General features: G+C 54.1%; 1 protein-coding gene across 1 annotated transcript; it reads left to right on the top strand.

The window, feature by feature from the left end:
* The first annotated feature begins 3,150 nt into the window (after window positions 1-3,150).
* On the top strand, window positions 3,151-21,965 carry SMOX (spermine oxidase). Its single transcript, XM_031949210.1, has 7 exons — window positions 3,151-3,168; window positions 3,227-3,443; window positions 12,083-12,309; window positions 15,954-16,127; window positions 16,898-17,657; window positions 20,471-20,631; window positions 21,476-21,965. The coding sequence occupies exons 1-7, from the start codon at window positions 3,151-3,153 to the stop codon at window positions 21,611-21,613; spliced, it is 1,695 nt and encodes a 564-aa protein (XP_031805070.1). The 3' UTR covers window positions 21,614-21,965.
* The last annotated feature ends 1,773 nt before the right edge of the window (window positions 21,966-23,738 follow it).

Here is a 23,738-nt window from a genome sequence, read left to right on the forward strand (position 1 = left end):
AGAGGAGAGAAGCAGACACATAAATACAGAGAAACAGTCAGAGACAAACAGGCACAGAGACAGATACACACACACACACGGAGGTGAAGAGGGGCAATGGGGAGGGAGAGAATCAGGATGGAGGGACGACCAGACAGAAGGTGGGAAAGAAAGGAAGGAGAGGGAGGCGAGGGAGATGGCTCGGGACAGAAGGCAGAGCCAGCATCGCTGTCATGTCTGCCTGGCTCGGGGAGGGGCCCGGGACCTGGGGAAGGGAAGTCTGGGAAAGACCGGCCTGAAGAGGACGGAGCTCATTCAGAGGGACTGGGACTTCTGCGGAGACCTGAGGCAGCTGCTTGGGAGCCCCCGTGCTGAGCTTTGGACCAATGGGCGAGCCCTTGGTCTGGCGGGCAGGACTTGGGGAGCCCCTGGGCCGAGGGCTCCACACGGAGCTCTAGCAGCTGCTCAGATGCTCAGCTCCCGTATCCCGGCTCCTTTGGGGACGGGGGACGGGCTGTAGCCCCAGGGGCCTACGGATGGGCACTCTCTGGTGGAAGGCTCTCACTCCTCCTCCGGGAGGACCATTCTCAAGCCCTTCGGCCCGTCAGCTGCCAAGCTTCGTGATCCCGGGCCCGTGCCATCCTCCCTGGGACCGCTCCCCTCGGTGGGGACGTGTCTGGGGCCCTGGGCGGGGAGTGACTCAGCCCCGGCGGGGAGGGAGGCCTCTGGATCTCCGAAGCCGGCCCGCTCGGAGAAGAGGCTCTGCTTCCCGCCTGGCACGGGGCCTGGCACGGGGCCTGGCGAACAGGAGCTGCTCGGCTCGGGCTGTCTCACAGAGTGAGCTCGGTGGCGGCTGGGAAGGGCTCCTCCCGGAAGGGCCCGGAGCCGAGTCCCAGAGAGAGCGGGGGTCCCGGCCCCCAAGCAGGGGGGATGAGGGAGCGCCTTCCCCGGCCGGCCCGGATGCGGAGGGTTTCTGTGGCCGTGTCTTGGTGGCCCTGTCGGGGTTTTCTGGGGGAGGATCCCGGGGCGTTCTCCCTTCCCTTCTCCGGCTGGTTTCACAGAGGAGGAAACTGAGGCAGACGCGGGGAAGCGCCTGGATTCGAACCCTGGTCTTCCCGACCTCAGGCCCCGCACCCTGCCCCGTCCCTCGCACCACCTGCTCTGACACTGAGCAGCCCTGGCCCTCGGGTGTCACACACGTACCAGGCGCCTCCGGCCGCTGGCGGGGAGGGCCCGGGCTGGCCGTGGCGCCTGCAGCGAGTTCTGAGGGGAAATCGGGGGTTCTGGGGAGGGGGAGGTGGAGGAAGAGCCAGAGAAGCTTTTGGGCCGGGCCCAGTGGGAGCAGGGAGCCTAACGTGTGGGGGAGGGCGGTTGGGGCTGGGGTCCAACGGGCAGGGATGGAAAGGGGGAGCAGGGGCGCTAGGGGGCGCAGTGGGGAGAGCACCGGCCCCACAGTCGGGAGGGCCCGAGTTCTGATCTGCCCTCAGACACCCACACTTCCTGGCTGTGGGACCCGGGGGAGTCACGGAACCCCGATATCCTCAGGGGAAAGGGGGCACGTGCTGGGTCTGGGGGAGTCTGTGCGAAGGTGAGCACTGGGAGAAGGTCCGCAGAGGCCCCAGAAAGGCCCACTTGGCTCTCAGCCCCCGCTCTTTCAGCCCAGTTCAGTGGGGGGGGGCAGGAGGCAGGGGGTCCCAGCAGAAGATGCCTTTGTGCCGGCCCCGCGCAGGACCCCTGAGAGGGAGGAAGGGGGGGCGGCCGGGAGGCAGGAGAAAGGAGGCCACATCTCCGGCCTCCGTGGCACTCTCCGGGGAAGGGCGGGAACCGCGGTCCTTCCCACCAAATTACCGGCCTCTTAGGTCTGGTGAGAGAGAGGGAGACAGCGAGAGGGAGAGGGAGAGAGACAGACACACACACAGAGACAGACACAGAGAGAAACACAAAGAAAAATACACACACAGACAGAGACAAACACCAGACAGACACACACACAGAGGCACACACAGAGAGACAAACATCCAGAGAGACAGACAGACCCACACACAGAGGCTGCGGGTGGGAGAGAGGGAGAATTGGGGAAGGGGAGAAGGAAAGAGAAAGGAAGGCAGAGAAGAGCGAGGTGAGAAGAAGCATTTCCCAGTGTCCCAGGAGCCCTTTCTGAGCTTGACCTGGGCAGGCCTGGGTGGATTCAGGCTCCGGCTGGCCCAGCCCTGATCTCGGCTCTGAGGCTCCTTCTGTGCCTCTGAGCTGCCCCTGGGGTTCCGCTTTCCTGTGCAAGGGGGTGAATGGGCAGGGCTGGGGGGGAAGCCCCGAGAACCCCCTTGGAGGTGGCCGTCCCGCCCGGGGGCCCTGCCGTCCTCCCCAGGGGGTCCCTTCTCCCCTGCTGCCCTCTCTCTCCTCTCTGTCCCCCCCTTTCTGCTTCACTTCGGGGGTCGCAGTCCTGCGCCATTCTGGCCGGACAAAGGCAGGGTCCCGGGCGGCTGAGGGCGAGTGGTGGCGGTGGGAGCAGTGGGAGGGGGGATTCCAGAGCCGTAATGGGGGGGTCCCTGCCCCCAATTCCTTCACCCTCTTGAAATGCCTTGAGGTTGAAAATCCATTCATTGCAACCCTTTGGGAAAGGGACCCCAGGGGGGGGGCCCCCCCCCCCGGGGGGGGGAAAGTTTTTTTTAAAGGGGGGGAAAAGGGGCCGGGGAAGGGGGACCCTGTCCCGGGCCCCTTCCTCTGTCGAGAGGTTTCCAAGGTTCCCCGGGGGACCTGTCTGAAATTCACTTTGGGAAATAACAACCCCAAATCAGGGGGCCCTGGAGGGAGGGGGGATTTGGGAAGGGGAAAAAAAGGGATGGGCAAATGGAAGGGTGGTGGGAAGGAGGAATGGGGGTGGAAGAAGGGATAAAGAGGTAGAGGAAGGATTGGAGGAATAGAGGGAAATAGGGAAGGAAAAAAGGAAAGATGGTTGGAGGGATAGGGGCAGGGGTGAAAAGATGGAGGGATGGATGACTGGAAGGGTGGATGGATGGAGATTGGAAGAAAGGAAGGAAGGAAGGAAGGATGGAAGGATGGATGGATGAAAAGATGGAAGGATGGAGGGAAGGAAGGGTGGATGGATGGAGATTGGAAGGATGGAAGGAAGGAAGGATGGATGAAAAGATGGAGGGCTGGAGGGAAGGAAGGATGGATGGAGGGGTGGAGGTACTGAAGGGTAATGACAAATTAGACCAGCTTTCCCTTTTCCCCCCCTGATTTTTAGAAAGCGAGCCGACGGGTAAAGTTTGGGAAACCTCTGGTGACAGGGGGAACCCTCTCAGTCCCAAAGTGGAGAAGGAGACAACCTCGAGTGGTGGTGATCGGCGCTGGCCTGGCCGGTCTGGCCGCCGCCAAAGCCCTCCTGGAGCACGGCTTCACGGATGTCCTAGTGCTCGAGGCGTCGGACCGCATCGGAGGCCGCGTGCAGAGCGTCAAACTCGGTGAGAAGCCCCGCGCTGCCCCTCCCGCTCGCTGGCCCCGGCAAAGTGGCCCCCACGGGAATGGCGCCTTCCCCGGAGCTCCGCCACGAGACGCTCGTTCCTTGGGGATGACATTTTCTTTCTTGCAAATGCTGTTTCTGGAGCTCCTTCGGATGATTTATCTCCTGGTGCCTGGAAGCCACTCTGTGGGCCAGGGCCGAGGAGTATTGTTATATTATAGTATATATTGTGATTATTATTATCTCTTATGGTGGTTTGTGCCACCACGATGGGATATTGGCAGGGCCCTGGACTGAGTGGAGACCCAGATCCTAGTCCCAGAATGCCTTTGGGCAATGAAGGCCTGAGGCCCGAAGGGTCGGAGCCCTTTCCAGTTCATAACAGAGTAAAACTGAGGCAAAAGGGGAAGTGGCCTTGGACTGGCCAGGTGACGGGCCAGGTAAGCGTTGGATTTGAACTTAGGGCTTTTGGGCTTCGGACCTGTTGCTGGCTGTTGCTGGGCAGGGGGCTTGTGGTGCCGGAGAGTGTGTGTGAGGAAGGCTGCCTCCCTGACAGCTTGGTTAGTTTAGTGTTTTAGAAGTTGTTCCTTGCCCCCGTGGCCTGAGGGAAGCTCAGATGTTTGGCAGAATCACAGACCGCGAGCTTCTTTCTCTTTAGTTTGCAGATTCCTTGGGCTCCAGATGTGTGTGTGTGAGACAGAGAGAGAGACAGAGACAGTCAGAGAGACAGAGAGACAGAGACAGACAGAGACAGAGAGGGATGGAGGGAGGAAGGAAGGGATCTTTTTTTTAGAGCCCTTTATCTGGCCCCCCCGCCCTGCTCCCCAAGGGGGGCCCGACCCCTCCTGGGTCAGAGCTGTAGGACGGCCCGAGAGGCGGCCGGGTCCCTGGCCGGCATTCCTCCTTCTGGGAAGTTTCTTTGAGGGGCGTGAGCACCAGTGGAAAGCACCAGGCTGTTTAGCTTAGAGACAAGGGCGTTTTCTTCACACGTCTTCTTGTAAAAAAAGGAAGCTGTTTTAACTTAGGGAAGAGCCGGGAGGGGAAAGTTCTGTAGAATGTCAATAATAATATATATCACACGTAACGATCACAAATAGTAGAGTGACAAGACCTGCATTTACACAGGGCTTTAAGGTTGCGTTTGGGTTTCTCTGAGCAGTAGGTGCTATTATTATCTTCCTTTTACAGGTGAGGAAACTGAGGCAGACAGTGGGTCAAATGGCTAACAAGTGTCTGAGTTCAAATTTGCCCTCGGGTGTCTCTGATCCTAGCACTCTGAGCCCCGACCAGCTGTCGGCAGAAATCCCCAACTACTCTCTCTGTCCCCAGATGGAGCCGTCTGCCCCAGGGGTGGAACCTCCTTGCTGACCCCTGGTTGGGGTTGGGGTCTCAGGGCCCGGGGTCTCGGGGCCTCCTTTTGGGCGGGGGTTGACTTAGAGGCCTCCGAGGTCACTCTGAGGTTCTGGGATTGGTGCCATTTATGTCGAACTGCTTCACCCCAGGGGAGTAGGTGGGACCCGTGGCAGCTCCTTTACTGAGTAGGAAAGTCACTTTCATGGGGTCCCGCGGGGGCAGCTGTTGGGGGAGGGGCCGGACCTAGCCCAGTGCACTCCTCAGTGTCATTGTCCTATTGGGCCCGGACGTCCCTCTGATGAAAATTGGATCAGACCCTCCCCGAGGAGCTTTAAAGCAAGAACATGCCCAGAACCGGAGAACTGGAAGCCACCTTAGAACTCATCTTGTCCGTTTGGTGGCTCCATGAGCCGTGAGCCCTGGGCTCTAATCCTAGTCACCAAGTGAAACTATGACCCATTTGTCACCTTCACTTTTCTCCTTCCCTTTTATTCAGCTTTTGAAACCAGGAAATAGCTCGTGTTTACATAAGTGCTTCAGGTACATCATGTTTTCATTTTCATAACACCTCAGTGAAGGGAGGTGCTGCTAACATTCCCATTTTATAGATGTGGAAACTGAGGCTGAGATTAAGTGACTTGCCCAGAGTCACAGAGATAGTAAGTAAGCACCTGAGACAGGATTTGAACTCAGGTTTTCCTGCCTCCCAGAAACCTGACCCATTATACTACATTATCACCAGGACCACCACCATCATCATCATCACCCTAATCATTGTCACCATCAGTGTCATTATCAGATCACCATCACCACCACCATTATCATGATTCTCATCACTATCATCACCCAAATCACCATTATCACATCGCCATCATCTTCCTCCTCATTCCTAACATGTCTATAGTGTTTATTATATTCCAAGCAATTACTGTCACCTTCGATCCTCACAACGATCTGGGGTGATAGCATTATCCCCATTTTACAGATGAGGGAACTGAGACAAACAGAGCTTGAGTGGCTTGACCAGGGTCCAGATCCAGTCGAGTGTTGGGAGCTGGATTTAAACTCACGTCTTTCTGGCTACCTGGATGGGTCAAATAGCAAGTGTCCTGCCTGCTCAGACTCATCCATGTTGGCCCTAAGTAGGTCTTGAATGCCATGATTGCGGAAGCTCATCCCAATAAAGGTTTTTTTTTTTTAAATTGTATTTATAGATGAAATGAAGTCCAGGGAAAAGGGCCCCCTAGAGTCACAGACTCATGGAGTGTTAGTGCTGGAGGGAGCGCAGGGGGCCGGTCAGTCCAGAGCTTATTAACTTAGTTCATTCTGTGGTTCTGTGTAGTTTGTTCAGATCATTTAAAAGCAGGGTTCTGAGACAAGGGCCCGGGGCTTCGCCAGCTGGCTGCCCACGGGGTCTGGGCTCCCAGCAAGGGTGAGTGTGCCTCCAGCCCGCCTCCTTTTTCTACAAGACGGGCTATTATGGAGGCTCCTCAGATAGGAAGGTATTTGGGAAAAGAACAAGTTCTGAAAGTAATTTGAAATCTTATTTATCTTATGGGTGTCTAACACTCATGGGCTGGGCCCCAAGGCCAGCCCCCCCACTTCCCGGACCTGTCGGCTCGCTCGCTTCAGCAGCGCCTGAAAGTAGCCACACTCCGTGGTAGGCTCAGATGTGCTCCGCGCAACGGGGGCCCTATTTTTAGCTGCAGCTCCAAGAGTGAGATGCTGCCTGGGGAGGAGGAGAGGAAACGGCTGGCTTTGTTCTCTTTTCTCCTAGTTTCCCCCTCCCTGCTCTCCCCAGGGGACTTCTTGCCCCCACCTGGACGGGGGAAGGATGCTGCTGCTGGGGGATGTGGGATATCCGATTCAGCCAATTCCATTGCTGAGAGCTGGGGAGCCAAAGGCCACAATCACCCTTATGTTTTCCTAGGGTCACACGGCTGATACACAGATGAGGAACAGAAGGGAGTTGAGGCAGGAGTGTGTTTGTGTATGTGTGTGTGTGACTACATACGTGTATACGTGTTCTCAAAAGTGCGCTTGAGTCCAAGAACAAAAAAAAAAGGCCTTTCTATTAACTAGGCTAATCCATCATTCATGTGGCCCTGTTTCTTCTCTCTGGGCACTCCTCACTGAATTCTTTCATTTATTAAACACCTACTGTGTGTCAGGAACTGTGCTAGGGTCTGGGGCACCAAGACAAAACAATTGACAAACCTTTATTAAGCACCTACTGTGTGTCAGGAACTGTGCTAGGGTCTGGAGACCCAAAGACAGAATAATCACTTGATAAGCTTTATTTAGCACTTTCTGAATACTAGACACTGCTGGAGATACAGTTAAAATGAAATCTGCCCTTGGGGAATTAGTGTAGTGGGAAGTAGCATGTATAGATAGGTCTCTACAAAATGTGTAAAAAGCCAATGCAAGGACTTTTTTGGGGAGGGGCACTAGTAACTAGTGGGGGTTGGGAAAGGCTTCTTGAAGGAGGTGAGGGCTGAGCAGTTTTGAAGGAAATAAATGCTTTTTTTTTAAAGGCAAGACATAAGGAGGGAATACATTTGGGGCACAGTGGGATAGATAGTGAAAAGGCACTTTTCCTGCTCCAATTGTTCTCTTCCTTCCAAAAACACCCAACCCCCACAGCTACCCATAGAGAAGGTGGATTTTCAGCTGGGTTCTGGATTTAGGCAGGATATTGAGCTAGTCTATTCTCCTCGAGCCTCTGTTTCCTTATCTGTGAAATGGTGATAATACTTGCACCTGCCTCATAGGGTTGTTGGGAAAATCAAATGAGATATATGTAAAGTGATCTGCAAGCCCCAAAGTGGCCTGCAAGCTACTTCTCCCTCTTCTTTTTCTCCTTCTTCCCTCTTCCTCCTCCTTCCCTCTTTCCCCTCTTCCTCCTCCTCTTCTTCCTTCTTTTCTTCATCCTCCTCCTCCTCCTTCCATCCTTCTCCTCTTCCTCTTCTTCCTCCTCTTCCTCTATCCTCCTCCCTCCTCCTCCTCTTTTTCTCCTTCTTCCCTCTTCCTCCTCCTTCCCTCCTTCCCCTCTTCCTCCTCCTCTTCTTCCTTCTTCTCTTCTTCATCCTCCTCCTCCTCCTTCCATCCTTCTCCTCTTCCTCTTCTTCCTCCTCTTCCTCTCTCCTCCTTCCTCCTCCTCTTTTTCTCCTTCTTCCCTCTTCCTCCTCCTTCCCCTCTTCCTCCTCCTCTTCTTCCTTCTTCTCTTCTTCATCCTCCTCCTCCTCCTTCCATCCTTCTCCTCTTCCTCTTCTTCCTCCTCTTCCTCTCTCCTCTTCCCTCCTCCTCCTCTTCTTCCTCCTCCTTTCCTTCTCCTCTTCCTGCTCTCCCTTTCTTGAACCTTGCTATAACTGGGTGACTCTGAGCCATCATTTCCCCTAGCTGGGCCTCAGTTCTCACCAATAAAATGCCAGATGGGGCTTGAGGACCCCTGCAGTCTCATTGAGCTGCCTGGTTCTGGGCCCCTCAATGATCCCTGTTCCTCCCCTCCCACCCCCCCACCCCCAGTTTATAAAGTCCCTTCACAGATGCCTCATGGTACACATCTGGGGAAGAGAGGTGTGCAGGCTGTGGCGGACAGAAGGCAGACCTCAGACAGGAAGACTCGGATTCAAATCCTGTCCCTAAACATCCTGATCATCAGGGACAGATCATGGCCCAGGAGACCCTCTGGGATAAGTTATAGAGAGAAGCTCCCACCTGTATTGGGACAGGTGTTTCCCCCCAGAACTTCCCAATCCCAAGACCATCCCAGGTCCAAGCTCAATCCCTCTGCTTTGGGAAATTACTATAGTGGGACGCGGGCTGACCCTGGAGCCCGCAAGGCCTGGATGTGGCTCCTACCCGGGCCCCCTGGGCCAGTCACTTAGGCCCTTTAAATGCCATCGGCCCCAGCTGGAAGGTGGGCAGCGTGGCCCATGTGGTGCCAGGCAGTTGCGAAGTGAGCCTCTGTGAACCTTCGAGGGCTTGAGAAATGGGAGCTGCTATTTATTAATATGTTTTGAAACACTTTATGAAGGAAGGGGAATTCCCCAAGGGGAAATACTGGCTGACCTTTGTCTGTCCAGCATGGAGCAAGAGGAAATGAATCATAGCGTCAGAGCTGGAAGGGGCCTGGGAGACTTGTCCAATATTCTTCTCTTCCTTCCTTCCTTCCTCCCTCCTCCCCAGCTCTTGCCTTCATGTTATAGAGGGGGAATCCACAATGTGGGGCTGGGGGTGGGCAGGGAGTCCAAAGTCATAGTAGTCTCGGAGAACTCCAGCCTGGCTCCGATTCTGGTTCATCCTTTTTATTTCATTAAAGGCCAAATGAGGGCCCCGGTTACCTTGTGATGCAGGCTGACCACTGGCTCAAATTAGTGGGGAGGTTTCCTTTCTTTGTGGGTATTTAAGAAGGCCCTGGGCGTTGATCCGCCCCAGCCATGGAGCTCTCTGATCCTTGTTGAATGAAGCTCCTCGTTTCCATGGAGCTGGAAGAGACAACACATCCATGAAATGTGGCTGCAGGGCTGCAGGAAGGAGCCACAAGCATGCAGGCTGGGTCAGCAGGTAGATGGCCGTATCTGAGGGCTCTGGAGGGCCGAGAGGGCCGGGCAGGTGATGAGGCAGAGTCCTGGGGGTCCGCCATCTTGGCTGAGTCACCAGAGCTGGTGGTTCCTATCTTATTCAAACATGGCCCATGGGCTTCATGGGTAGGGGCAAAAAGGAAGGGAAAGGGGAAGGTGAACGTTACCTCCCCTTGCCTGGTCTCAGGGCCATGGTGGATATGAAGGAGGAAAGGACTAAAAGCTGTGGGAAAGACCCAAGGGGTGTGAAGGAGGTGGGCATCCTGGCCCTGACTGAGCATTAACATGCTGTGTGCCAGGGGGTGGGCTTATTTCGCCATTCTCCTAAAAATAGTGCTCTCTTTGCCCATGGTCCATTCCATCCCTCCCTCTCTTTATATTAAAGACTTAAGGTTTTGTGAACTTGACCTCTGATTTCACTGGGATAGGGAACTCCTAAGGGAGACACGCTAGATGGAGCATCCATCAGTGGATACTCCATCAACCAGAGTAGGTCAGCATCTTCCCTCTTAGGGAATGGCCTAGACCACTGAGACGTGAATGACTTATCCAGGATCGCTTGGGCAGTGTGTGAGAGTGGAGGGTCTGACCCCCAGACTGCTTGACTTAAGGTTGGCTCTATAGCAACCACAACCTGCTGCTACTCAGTATTTCAACTCAAAATGTCAATTCCATGAACATTTATTAAGTTCCTACTATGTGCCCAACAGTGTTACGTACCGGGAATACAAAAAAAGCAAAAAAAGATCCCCAGTCCTCTAATGGAGGAGAAAATATGCAAACAAATGGACAAAGCAAGTTATAAACAGGATAGATAGGAGTTAATTAACAGAGGGAAGGCCTTGGAACGAGAAGGGTTAGGGAAGGCTTCTTGCATATGGAGAAGTTTTAGTTGGGATGTGAAGGAAGCCAGGGAGCTCCGTGGTTGGCCACGGAGGAGGAGAGTATTGTGGGCCCGGGAAACAGCCAGAGAGAATGTCCAGAGTCAGAGATGGCTGGTTTGTGGGGGAGCCCAGAGCTTGGGGGCACTGGGTCCAAGAGTATCTGTCGGGGAGGAAGGTGGAGGAAGATGGGAGGGGCAGCTCGGAAAGCAAAACAGAGCCTTGGGAATTTGATCCTGGAAACCATAAAATGCCATTGGGGTTAAGTGATAGGGGAGAGGGTGATGCGATGGACAGGTAAGTGAAAAGCAGTCCCTGACACGTTTTTAAAAGAAAAATATCTGTCAGTCCCTCATTGTCACAAATGTGCCGTTCAGTAGCAGTAGTCCACTATTTCTTGCTGGGAAGAAGGAGTTCTGTCTTCCTGCCAGTTGGGGAGCTGCAGTGATCAAAGCCCTGCAGTCTTTCAGTTTGTTTTCCTTAAAATAGTCTGGTCACTGGATGATGATGATGATGATGATGATGATGATGATAATGACAGCATTTATACACACACACACACACACACACACACACACACACAGAGTAAACTGTGTACAAAACACCTTATTATATTAGTTCATTTGATCCTCCCAGCAGACCTTGTGCAGAGTATTGGTATTCCCCCATCTTACAGATCAGGAGACTGAGGCTGAAACTGGTTGTGTGACTTTACCAGGAGCACGTAGTTAACGAGTGTCTGAGGCTGGATTTGAACTCTAATCACTGCCATCAGATCTAGTGCTGTTTATACTGACACCAGTGGACACCATTCCCTCAGTGAAAATGGGAAATTTAAAAATAGGAAGGAATTTAGAGCCCAATCCCCTCCTTTTACAGCTGAGGAAACTCCATGGAGTCCATGGGGATGATTTGAATTTTTCCAGGTCAGATAGTAAGAAACCAAGGAAGAATTTGAATCCAGCTCTTTTAAGCTAGTAGATTGCATTATATATATATATATATATATATATATATATATTATGAGTTATCTATCTATCTATATATATATATATATATATATATATATATATATATATATAAATTTGAAATAAAAGGTTATTTTATATATATATATATATATATATATATATATATATATTAAAATAGCCTTTTATTTACAGGTTATATGTATGGGTTACTTTACAGCATTGACAATTCCAAACCTCTTGTTCCAATTTTTCACCTCTTACCCCCACCCTCCCTCAGATGGCAGGATGACCAGTAGATGTTAAATATACTAAAATATAAATTAGATACACAATAAGTATACATGACCAAACCGTTATTTTGCTGTACAAAAAGAATCAGACTCTGAAATACTGTACAATTAGCTTGTGAAGGAAATAAAAAATGCAGGTGGGCATAAATATAGGGATTGGGAGTTCAATGTAATGGTTTTTAGTCATCTCCCAGAGTTCTTTCTCTGGGTGTAGCTGGTTCAGTTCATTAATGCTCCATTGGAAATGATTTGGTTGATCTCATGCTTGCATTATATTTTAAAGTGCCTTTTGGAGGCAAGTTATTTCTGCCTTTGGGCTTATTTCTTTGGCTCAGGCCTGTTAATTCCCGCCTAATCACAGGGGGAAGGTGGGTGGCTTCTTTCTGGGTCTCAGTTTTCCCATCTGTCAGATGGGGAGGGTGGATGGATTCGATGGCCGTGGAGGCGCTCTCTGGCTCTGGAGCTGTCTGATTCGGGGGCCTCTGGTCCCTTCTATGGGACTCTAAGGAAGCTTTATACAAATGGGAGAGATGACCATTCTGACCGTCCTCTTCATTAGAACACGCCACCTTTGAACTGGGAGCTACCTGGATCCATGGTTCCCATGGAAACCCCGTCTACCATCTAGCAGAAGAGAATGGCTTGCTGGAAGAGACGACGGATGGGGAGCGCAGCGTGGGCCGTATCAGCCTGTATTCCAAGAATGGCGTGGCCTACTACCTCACCAACCGTGGCCAAAGAATCCCTAAGGACGTGGTTGAGGAATTCAGCGATTTATACAACGAGGTGGGTGACGGGCAGAGGGGAGCTCGGGGTGGGGGTGGGGAAGGGTCTGGGAGCCCCCCAAGCCGGAGAGTCGGGAGCTGGCACTTGGGGGCCCGGACTGCCCTTCGCTCGCTGGGGGGCTGGGAATCTCCCCTCCGGGCCTCAGTTGGCCCCTCCCGGACTATCCCGTGCTTCCCAGGCAGCCCCTGAGAACTAGCTGAAGAGAAAGGGAGCATCGAGTCCTTAACACCAGGGAAGGTTATTTTCATGTCTTGTGTGTATGAAGAGAGCAACAGTAACAACACTTGGCAGGCAGGGAGCATCTCAGTTATGAGCCTTCCGGCCCCTAGGGGCGCCACAGTGCAGAGAGCCCTGAGTGTGAAAGACTCATCATCTTCCGGAGTTCAAATCTGGCCTCAGACATTAGCAAGTCACTTAACCCTGTTTGCCAAATATTTTCTCATTGGATCCTCACAAGAAACTTGGAAGGGATTTGCCATTTTCAAACCCATTTTACAGAAGAGGGAAACTGAGGCTAAGTGATTTGTTGAGGGTCACGAAGCTATTAAGCTTCTGAGGCAAGATTGGAATTCAGCTCTTTCTCACTCCATGACTAACGCTAACCACTCCACCACCTGGCTGCCTTGCTGAGGGATCTGATGGTGTGGGTAACTCTCAGTACCAGGGCAGAGGTAGATCAGCTGCTTCTCGGTAACGCAGAGTCTTTGAGGGTGGCCTGGGCCACGAGTTGGGCAGGTGGCAGAGCTAGGGTGTGTCAGAGGGATCATTTGGAATCCAGGCTTCCCACCCCAAGGCCCATCTGCTGCCCTTCCCCCCATCCTGCCTTGTGATGTCTGAATACTGAGCAATTCACTAATACCCAAGTAACGCTTTGTGACTGAAAGAAATGGGGATCTTTAGCCCTGAAGGATTATCCCCTGGAATGGGACGCTGGGACTTGTGGTGCTTGGCTCCAGATTTCAGTTTAGTGTAAGGAAATGTTTCCTAATAACGGAAACCTTGGAGGGTGGTGAGTTCCCTGATATTCAAGTTATTCAAGCAGAAATTGGGTCACTGTTTTTGTTGGATTTTGCGGAGGCTTCCTGATTGGGTAGAGGTTGGAATAGGTGATCCCAGAAGTCCCTCCATTGCTCAGGCTTTTCATTTTTGTTATGCTCTGACCTGTCTGGTACAAAATCAAACAAGTTGGGGGCGGGGAGGAAATCTGCCCTCAAGAAATTTATAATTGGTATTCTAATGATGGATAATGCCTTGCATGGGTCAGTTATTAAGAAAACAACCATAACCCGGTTAGAATTAGGTTCTTACCTAATGAGAGTCATCCCCTGTGGAGGGAGAACTGATCGATTTCTTGCTTGGGACCAAGCTCCGTGTGATCTTGAATAACTTAATAGCTTTGGGACTGGTTTCTCTTCTGTCAAATTAGGGGGTCTGGCTAGATGGTCTCTGAGGTCCCTCGCAGGCCTAACACAGCGGCTCTAAAAATTCTGTGGGAAAAGAAATTCCCCTCCCTGGTGTCCTTGAGTTCTGGGCCTATGGGATTATCCTCACACCCAGTAGAGAACTCATTTCCTCCTTCTCCTCCTTCTCTTCCTTCTCTTCCTTCTCCTCCTCCTCCTTCTTCTCCTTTTCTTCGTCCTTCTCCTCTTCCTCCTCCTTCTGCTCCTCTTCCTCCTTCTCCTCCTCCTCCTCTTTCTCCTTCTCCTTCTCTTTCTTCTTTTCTCTCTGTCTCTTTATCTCTCTCCTATTCTAGTACAGGAAGGCATCATGTCAGGGGGAAGGAGAAGGAGGAAAGGGTACTTCCAGAAGACTGCAGGAAGTAACCCATTGGCCATGCTGGTTCCCAGAACCAACCAATGACTAGTCTGTCACAGGCATTTGGGAACAAGGAGTAAGCTTTCTCTATAAGCCCCATCTCCATCCCCTTATTCCTTATCTACTTAGATTTAGGAAGGGACTTTCAAAGTCTGATGCCCTTATTTTACAGATGGGGAAACCGAGGCTCAGAGAGGTTATATGATTTAGGTTCATAGATCTAGAATGACCAGAGACTTTAGTGGCCACTGAATCCCGCCCCCTAATTTTTGCAGATGAGGAAACTGAGGCATTGAGAGGTTAAGGAATTTCTCTAGTCATACGCTAGTAAGTGAGATCTTCCTGACTTGAAGTCCAGTGCTCAATCTACAATACCACGGGGCTACCCTTTTTGACATAGCTCGGAGATTATTGTTTCATTAAACCCGATCAGCTGACTCTCCATGGCACTGAGGGGAGGGGAGGGGTCTCGTTAGAAACCATTCCTCCCTTTCCTCCCATTCTCTGATCGCCTGTTTTCCAGATCGCTCACGCTTATCCTTGTGTCAGCACCAGAGAGAGTTCTGGGAGGGGGCCAGCGGCCCACGGCTTTGGACTCTTTGGAGAGAGATACGTGCATAGACACATGTGCGCCCTGGCCAAGGGCTTCCTGGTGGGATGGGGACAGTCACGAAGCCTTGGAGGGAGAGACCCCTAGGTGACCTAGAGAGGCGGATTTCTTTTTCCCACTAAAATCTTGGAGACGCCCTCTTAGAGCTGCGAGAGTCCTTAGGGAGCTTTAGTCTAACTTGTTAATTTTATAGGGAGGAAACGAGTCCATTGAGGTTAACTGATATGTTCAAAATCACGCAGGGAATTTCAGTTAGAATCTGAACCCTGTCAGGACTGGAAGCTGCTCCTTCCCTTTAAGGTTTGGCAAGGACACATCAGGAAAATGGGAGAGCTGTCCCTCGTGAGCTGGGCCACCTTGGAGGTGGCGGGCTTCCCCTTACTGGAGGGGACTGCTTGTGAGATTTTTAAGTGGGGGGGGGGGTCCTTTGGAGGTAAGCGTTGGACTACTTGGCCACTGTGGTTCCTGCTGAGCTTGAGGTTCTGGGATGTCGTCCCCATTCTGCTGGAGTCATTTCTCAGCCCCCTATACTAGGGGGAAACCCCTTAAGGAGACTTCTGTCTGATCTCACATCTCTCAGGGATGTCCTGATTTTCTGGGGCAGATAACACCCTTCCATAGCCACCCGTCTGCCCATAAATACTTACCCTGGTCTTTAAGAAAAAGCAACAAGAGAAATTAGTCTAGTGGAATTAAATAGGCAAGTGCTACAGGGCTTAGATGAGCAGCCACACTGGCCAGAGGAGGAAGGCTTGGACTGGAATTGAGGCAGGGGAAGGGATGCCAGACATGCATCCAGGCAGGATGTGGCTGGAGTTCTGGTTCTGTAGTGGGTGTGGCAGTGGGCGGGGTGATTAGCTTCTGGGTTCCTTGGTTTCCTCATCTGTAAAATGAGGCAGTGGAAGTGGTCGGCCTCTTAAGCTCTTTCCAATTCTAGATCAATGATCCCGTGACTGCTGACTATTGTCATTATTTTGTCCCTCTGAACTGGCCCAGTTTCCTCATTTAGAAAAAGAGAAGGTTGCACTGGACGGCTTCTGCAGCCCTTTCCAGCCCTAGCGCTTTCATGGACGGCCTTGGAAAAAGTCCTTTGGTCTCAGTTTCCTCATCTGTAAATGGAGGGGGCTAGCCCCTTCGAGCTGCTGGTCCGTGAGCAGCCTGTGGGTGATGGAGGCCCTTTCATTTCCCGGCCTTCATGCTGCTCTCTTACCCCCCTCAGGTCTATAACCTGACCCAAGAGTTCTTCCAGAGAGGTAAACCAGTCAATGCTGAGAGTCAGAACAGTGTGGGCGTTTTCACCCGAGAAGAAGTGCGAAATCGCATCAAAGCCGAGCCGGATGATTCGGAGGCCACCAAACGCCTGAAACTTGCCATGATCCAGCAGTATCTGAAGGTGGGCCGGGGGGGGTCTCTGGTCACTTACTCCGTGGCAGCCGGGCCAAGGGCCTGACCACTTTAGGGGCTCAATCCAAGGCTACTGAACTAACTTCCACACTGAGTCTCTTCTTGGGTGATGGCGGATCTCTGTGGGCTGGGGGGTAGGGGAAGGGCAGTGGAGGAGCGTCATCCCCGGCTCCCCAGGCCTCTGACTTTATAGGGAGGTCAGCTCTTGTTCTCAGGAAATCTTTGGCCTGATTTGGGGGGGGGTTCCTCCCAAGCCCCTTTCTCTTAGGGGGTGGATGGGATCTCCCAATGGGAGGGGATAAATCAGAGACTTTGGAGTCCGACACCCTCGGGAGGAAACTGAGACCCAAAGAGGGATCTGCTGGTATGATACTGCAAGCAGCCCGGGTGGCTGACTCCCGGGGGAGCATTCTGACCTTTGCAGGGGTGGGGAGGTGGCCTCTCCTCCACCATTATCTCATTCATGAAGGCACCGGGCAGCCTTTACCTAATAAATCTTAGCCTGGCTGATGATGGGGATGGTTTCAGACTCCGGCTGACCCCCCCTTCATTTGTTCCATTGTTTGTTCGCTGAACAAACGTTCGTGGAGCCTTTGCCATAATACAAGCCGGGTCCCAGGCTCAGAAACGGTCCCTAGCTGCGGGGCCTCCCGGGCCTGCGGGACCGTCGGGGAAATGCTGGCCAGAAACCTCCGTGACCCCTGGTGGGCCCCCGGCGCTCCCCGCCGGCTCCCCCTCACTCTGTCCCTTCCCCGTCAGGTGGAGAGCTGTGAGAGTAGCTCCCACAGCATGGACGAGGTGTCCCTCAGCGCCTTCGGGGAGTGGACGGAGATCCCGGGGGCTCACCACGTCATCCCCTGCGGCTTCATGCGCATCGTGGAGCTGCTGGCCCAGGACATCCCGGACCGCGTCATCCAGCTGGGCAAGGCGGTCCGCTGTGTGCACTGGGACCGGGCGGCGGCCCGGCGCCGGGGCCCCGAGATCGAGCAGCTGGCCGACCACAACAAGGACACGGCCGAGGAGGGCGGCGAGGAGCCCGGGGAGGAGCTGGGCCAGGGAGGGGGCGAGGAGGGGGGCCAGTGGCCCGTGGCCGTGGAGTGCGAGGATTGCGAGGTGATCCCGGCCGACCACGTGATCGTGACCGTGTCCCTGGGCGTCCTGAAGAAGCACCATTCCACGCTCTTCCGCCCGGCGCTTCCCTCCGAGAAGGCCGGGGCCATCCGCCGCCTGGGCATCAGCACCACGGACAAGATCTTCCTGGAGTTCGAGGAGCCCTTCTGGGGCGCCGAGTGCAACAGCCTCCAGTTCGTGTGGGAGGACGAGGCCGAGAGCCGCAGCCTCACCTACCCCGAGGAGCTGTGGTACCGCAAGATCTGCGGCTTCGACGTGCTCTACCCGCCCGAGCGCTACGGCTACGTGCTCAGCGGCTGGATCTGCGGGGAGGAGGCCCTCGTCATGGAGAGGTGCGACGACGAGGCCGTGGCCGAGATCTGCACGGAGATGCTGCGGAAGTTCACAGGTGGGCGACGCCGGGGTGGGGGGCGGCGGCGGGGGGAGGTGGGGGCTGCCTCTCCCAGCAGGCACCTCTTGGGAGGCCCGGGCCGTTCTGGCTCTCAGCCAGCTGGGTGGGCCTCGGCAGGTAGTTGGGGAAAGCTCCCGGCCTTGGAGTCAAGGGCCTGAGCGCAGACCTTCCCTCTGCTGCGGATTGTGTCTGCAAAGTTAGGTCCTGACCATGAAATTAGGGAGCTGGGTCCCACGTCCCCAAGGGCCCTTCCAGCTTCTGATCGCTAATCTTATAGAATGAGGTCCCAGCTATAAAATTAGAGAAGTGGAGCTGGTGGTCTCTAAGCTCCCTTCCAACTTTTGCTCTCTACTCTTATAAAATTAGAGAGGTGGTTCGATGGTCTCTAAGGTCCCTTCCAATTCTTGACCTCTAACCTTATAAAATTAGAGAGAAGGATCCATAGGTCTCTAAGGTCTCTTTCAGCTCTTAATCCCTAGTCTTATGACTTTGTTCAACTCATTTCAGTTTCCTCATCTGCAAAGGAGTGGACTAGATAGTCTCTGAGATCCCTTCTAGTCTTAGATCACGATGTTGTGATCATCCTGTAGGGCCTGCCCAAAGAGTGGGGTTTATCCCAGAGTTCCAGGGTTCTCTGTGGGACCTGGATCTGAAAACTATCACTTGAGAGCCCCAACTGGTGGGCCTTACCACGGTCCACTTACATGGTGGTGCCTGAGTCTGCTCCTCTCTTGACTGCCAGGACTGGCTCCCTCTTGAATCCTGTAGGCAGCTCTCTTCTCTGCTGCCAGAGGTCATGCAGAGATTATTGGTCCTGGTTCTTCATACCCGTGCCTTTCTGTGCTGGGCATGGTACCTCCTGTGGACAAGTGGGATCTGCTGCAAGACCCTCTGGATGATGGGGTGTAGGAGAGAAAAGTCCCCTCTCTTCTCCTTGCTGGTAGAGGCACGTGCCATGGAGGTGCTTTCTGCCTCAAACACTGTCTTGGACTCACAGGCTCATCTTTTTAAAGACCATCAAGATTGAGGTTGACCTGTGGCCCTCCCAATGGTCACATGTCTTGGGGGCCCTCCTTCTGGCTTTTTAACGGGACACCAGAGTTTGTACTTTGTTTCTACACACTAACCCGTCATTACCTTTGTTACTTGCTCCTTATGTGTTTATAGGAACCACGCAAGTGGTTTCTACTCCCCTTCCATCCTAATGATGATGATGATGACAATAATTTGTATTTTGTGCTAGGCCCTGTGCTAAGTGTTTTAGAAACAGTATGTCAGTTGATCTTAAAAATAAAACAACTTTAAGTTGGCAGGTGCTATTTTTGCCCCAATTTTACAGTTGAGGAAACCAAGTCGTAGAGGTTCAGTGACTTTCCCAGTGTAGTGAGTGGGAGAATTGGTGCTGTAATCCAGATGTCTTAGCTCTAGTTGGGGCTCTCGCATTTGCGCTTACCCTTTCATTTCCAAGACTAGTTTAGGTCAGTATGTCTCCTCCCCTCCTGGGCCTCCTTTTTTTTCCATCTTAAAAAATGAGGTTGGATGAAAATGCTTTTAACAGCTGTGACTTCCTTGGGGGAGCCTTCCCTTCATTAATGTAGTTACAACTCCCCTGAAACTTAACAGATGGTCACGGATTGCTGCAGCCGACCTGCTGATGAGTTCTCCAAACTTAGCCAGGCTGGTCATTGGATGTTGGGCCTGTGACCTCTCTCGGCCCATCCTCAGAGCCTTTCCAGCTTGTCAGGAGTGAGGAGAGTGTGGTTTAGGATGGCGCGGCGTCCAAGAATCCAGGGAAACCAGGATAAGATCCTCGAGAGGGTTGCGGTGGAGTTAAAATGGTTCCAAAAAGGACAACAGGAGAATTCTCTTATTCAAAACAGCTAATCCTGTGCTTTCCTAAATGTCCAGCATGAGCATCACACTCAGCCAAATCCGAGCTCTCATGGCTCCCACCACACGCATCCATACGTCCCATCTATTATCCCCACAAAACTTCACCTTGGGGGGCTAAGACATGCTATTGGCCCCTATTTGGGGAAAAAAGCTTAGAGTTTCAGTGAGTTTGGGGTAGTAGATGAGCCAAGGAGATCATAAATTTAGAACCAAAAAGGACTAAGAATAAATCAGCCAGCCAGCATGTATCGAGCCTCTCCTGTCTTCTAGCACACTGCTGGATACCAAATAAAATGGAAGCCAATTCCTGCCCTCTGGGGCCTGAGAGTCTAGCTGGGGGAGACAGCATAACCAGATTTAGAGCTATAGATCTATAGAATTATACAGCGTAGTGAGGATGGCCAAGGGCCTGGCAGCTGGGATGAACTGGCCAGGGAAGGCCTCTTGTAGGACGTGGTGCTTCCCCTGAGTCTTGAAGGAAAGGCTTTCTGAGGGAAGGTGGAGTTTTCTCTGATTTGCCAACCATGTAGGTAATAAATGGCTGGGCCAGTGGTTGAAGTCAAGTTTTGTGACTCAAAAATCCAGGGTATTGCATATTTTGGGGCCTAGATTCAGGGCTGAAGGGTACAAATTTCTCTTTTTGAAGATGAGAAACTGAGGCTCAGAGATACTCGGAGGCCCACTGTCACCAGGAAGGAAGGGGTAGACTGCAATCTAGGTACTCTCCAGCTCTCTTCCCATTGTACCACCCTGCCTCTAATCTATTGTGACTTTCTTCCCCCCTCCACGCTCTTCCCTACCATCCCTGAGGTGGTCGCCGGCTCCATCTCTGCCTGTGGCTCAGGGAGTTTCCTCAGTTTTCAAACATCCCCCCAGGCTCTACCTCTCACCAGCTCCTCTTGTGTGGATCCCAACAGGGAACCCCGACATCCCGAAGCCTCGCCGGATCCTCCGCTCCTTCTGGGGCAGCAACCCCCACTTCCGCGGCTCCTACTCCTACACCCAAGTGGGCTCAAGTGGGGCTGATGTGGAGAGACTAGCCAAGCCACTGCCTTATACAGAGAGCTCTAAGACAGCGGTGAGTGGGGTGCCCTCCTAGATGTGGGAGGGAAGAAGGGGTGTCTGTTTCTAAGTATTTATGAAGCCCCCCCAGAGTGATTGCTGAGGAGAAAAGCACGAGAAAATCAGTCTCCCTCAAGGGCCAACTTGGATCCTAGACTCAAATATGTGCTAATTAGAGAATGAGCTAAATCCCATCAGTTTTCCCAGATATCCACCCTGGGAAAAATCCTGAATTTTCAATCAAATGTTTATTAAACACCTACTATGTGCCAGCTCTGGGGACACAGTAACAGTAAAAATAGCACCTTCCCTCAAGGAGTTTACCTTCTAATGGGAAAGATGTGTACGTCAATAGGGATGTGCAGTGTATGGGGAGCAGAGGGGTTGAGCATTGAAGGGGGACACTCAGAGGAAGGGGACTGCTTGAAGACAGAGGCCCGGCCTCTGGGAATGAGGAAGGGATTGTCCTGGCAGATTCCCTACCATATTGAGGGCTGCTCTAGCTCTGAAGTCTGGGGAGGATCATGGGGAGCTGGAGAGCATCGCGGGGAGGCCGACTGGGACGGTCAAGGGCACTGGGGAGGTCATGACACTGAAAAATCTGGGCATGTTTGGCCCAGAGAAGAGAAGGCTCTTCCCAGAGACAGAATTTATTTTCGAAGGGCTGATATTTGGCCGAAAGACTAATCTTGTTCTGCACTTTCGGTCGCCCCAGGAAACTGCGTTCCCATCGCTGGGGGCTTTCTGGTCCGAGACGGATGACTTACCAGATCCTGGTTCAGGCGCGGGCTGGGTGTCACGGCCGCTTGTCCCGCCCTGTCTGACTGCTTGTCACCTTGCTCTCTCTCTGGCCTTTCCAGCCCATGCAGGTCCTGTTTTCTGGGGAGGCCACCCACCGGAAGTACTATTCCACCACCCACGGCGCCCTGCTCTCTGGCCAGCGGGAGGCAGCCCGCCTCATCGAGATGTACCAAGACTTTTTCCACCCTGGGACCTGAGGCGCTCTGGCTCAGAGTCCCTGACTCAGGACCCCCTTTCCCAGGCCTCCCCTTCGGCAAGGCCCCTGGGATCATTTTTCCTGATCCTGAGAAAAATCGATTTTTTAAGCTTTTTATTTTTTTTAAATGCAGACGCTCCAGCTGATTTACCCGGGGCACCCCCTGCAGCTTCCTTACACTCTGCACTGCACCTTCTAACGGGCTGTGCTGGGGATCCCTTTCTAACCCCCGGACTGAATCTCCTTGCGCCCCTCTGACTGGACTGCCTGGTGCTCTCAGTGTTCTCCCCTTTCCCTGCTCTGTATTGTAAGTGCCTTCGATACTTTTGGAATAAAAGAGGTGTCTGAGCCTGTCTCGGCCCATCATCCATCCCTCCTCCAGCCCCCGGGAAGCTCAGTACTCTCCTACGGTCTGTGGCTCCCCGTTGCGTTCTTTCCATCCCCAGGCTCTCCTGCTTGACCCCCGGGGGGGGGGGGTGACCGCGAGCTGCCGCTCGCTCAGCGGCCCGAGCCGGGGTCTGTGGCCCAGGGCCGCGGGTGCCGGGGCTTAGTGACCAAGAGCGGGCGGGAGGACCGGCCAGGGCCCGTCTCTGTTGGGCGTCCGGACCCGCCTGTGTCTGAGGTGAGTCTGAGAGCGCTTCTTGGGGCCAGAGCTCCGGGATTCCCACCCAGACTTGGGCTGTGACCTGGAGCTGCAGGGCCCCCGGGCGCCGGCTGATGGAGCCGCCCCCTGCATCCCTGGGTACCAGTGACCCGGCTCCGGCCCTCGGGGATGGCGGGTGGGCAAGGGGGCGGGCCTGCCTCCGCCAATGAGGCGCCGCCGCCGCCTTTGCCGCCCCCAGGGCCCGTGCGCGCCGAGCCCGAGGGGAGCCCCGGAGGAGGGGAGGCTTTGGGGGCAAAAGGCGCTTCCCTCCCCCGTCTCCTTCTGAGGAAGGCGCTGCAGCTTTCAGGCAGGGGAGCGCAGGACAAACTGGCCCTCCGGCCCTGGAGGGGGCGCGCAGAGCTGTGGGCACGGGGGGGGGGCAGAATGGGAGGGACCGGGGGGGGGGGGACGTTATTCTGCCCCGAGAAGCCCCTGGTCGCGTAGGAAGGACACAACACCGGTTCCGAACTTTAGCTTCCTCGTCTGTGAAATGGGTATCCTGGCGGGCGGCCGGGGGTGCGGGGGATCCGGAGTTCGGCAGGGGCCGCCCTCAGAAAGGGCTAAAACGTTATAGAAAAACGCGGGATTGTCGGTCTTGGGCAGGTGGGGGCGGGGGGGGCGGGGACAGCCCCTCCTAACTCCCCTCCCCCACAAAAACAACAAACCCCAGGCTGTGGAAGCCGCTTGTTCTTTCTGGCTACATTGAATGCCCACTAAGCCCCGGGCGCCCCCTGCCGGCCCTCACGCGGCATGGCCTCCTGCCCCCTCCCACGGAAGACACAACGTGGGGGGATTCCCAGGGTTTCTCAGGCCCGGGAACGCTTTGCTCCGTCTGCGCATGTCACTGCGGCCTCTCGGCGCCCCCTGCCGGCTGGACCCCGAGCCCTCTCTCAGGTGGGAGGGGCTCCGGAAGAGGGGTTGCGGCGGACGAGTCCGGCACTTCGGGCCCGCGGGAATGAGGAGCGTGGGGTCCGCGAGCGCCGGGAGCCCCGCTGCCAGGGGGCCAAACGCCGCCCCAGACAAGCCGCGGGAGCGCGCTCTAACCGCCTCCGTTTCTTCCTCCGCCCAGCGGGGATGCTCCCGACATCCTCTGGGAGGACCGAGAGATAACGGGCCTTAAAGCGCGGCGCCAGCGCTGCTGTCACTCGGAGGGGCTTCGGGGCGCGGAAGCGGCTCTTTGCCGCCCCCGCTCCCAGGCGCCCCGGGCGGGCCGCTTTCCCCAGCCAAGCAGCACGAGTCACCACAAGGTGGCGCCGTGGGCACAGCTCGGAGTCAGGAAGCTCACGGCGCTTACCTGCGGGCGTCGCGCCGGAGACACGCACAGCAAAGCACCTTGGGAAACCTTAAAGGGCTAGTCTGTCCCCGATTGCAGGTGCGATTACTAATTAAAGCGGCGTGGCTACTAGCTATTATTATTGCCAATACTAGAAGCGGCGCAACCGCTGGTCGCCGCTGGTCGCGAATAACGCGATAATTACCAAGA

The sequence above is a fragment of the Sarcophilus harrisii genome, chromosome 2, assembly GCF_902635505.1.
Source record: "Sarcophilus harrisii chromosome 2, mSarHar1.11, whole genome shotgun sequence".
NCBI lineage: Eukaryota > Metazoa > Chordata > Mammalia > Dasyuromorphia > Dasyuridae > Sarcophilus > Sarcophilus harrisii.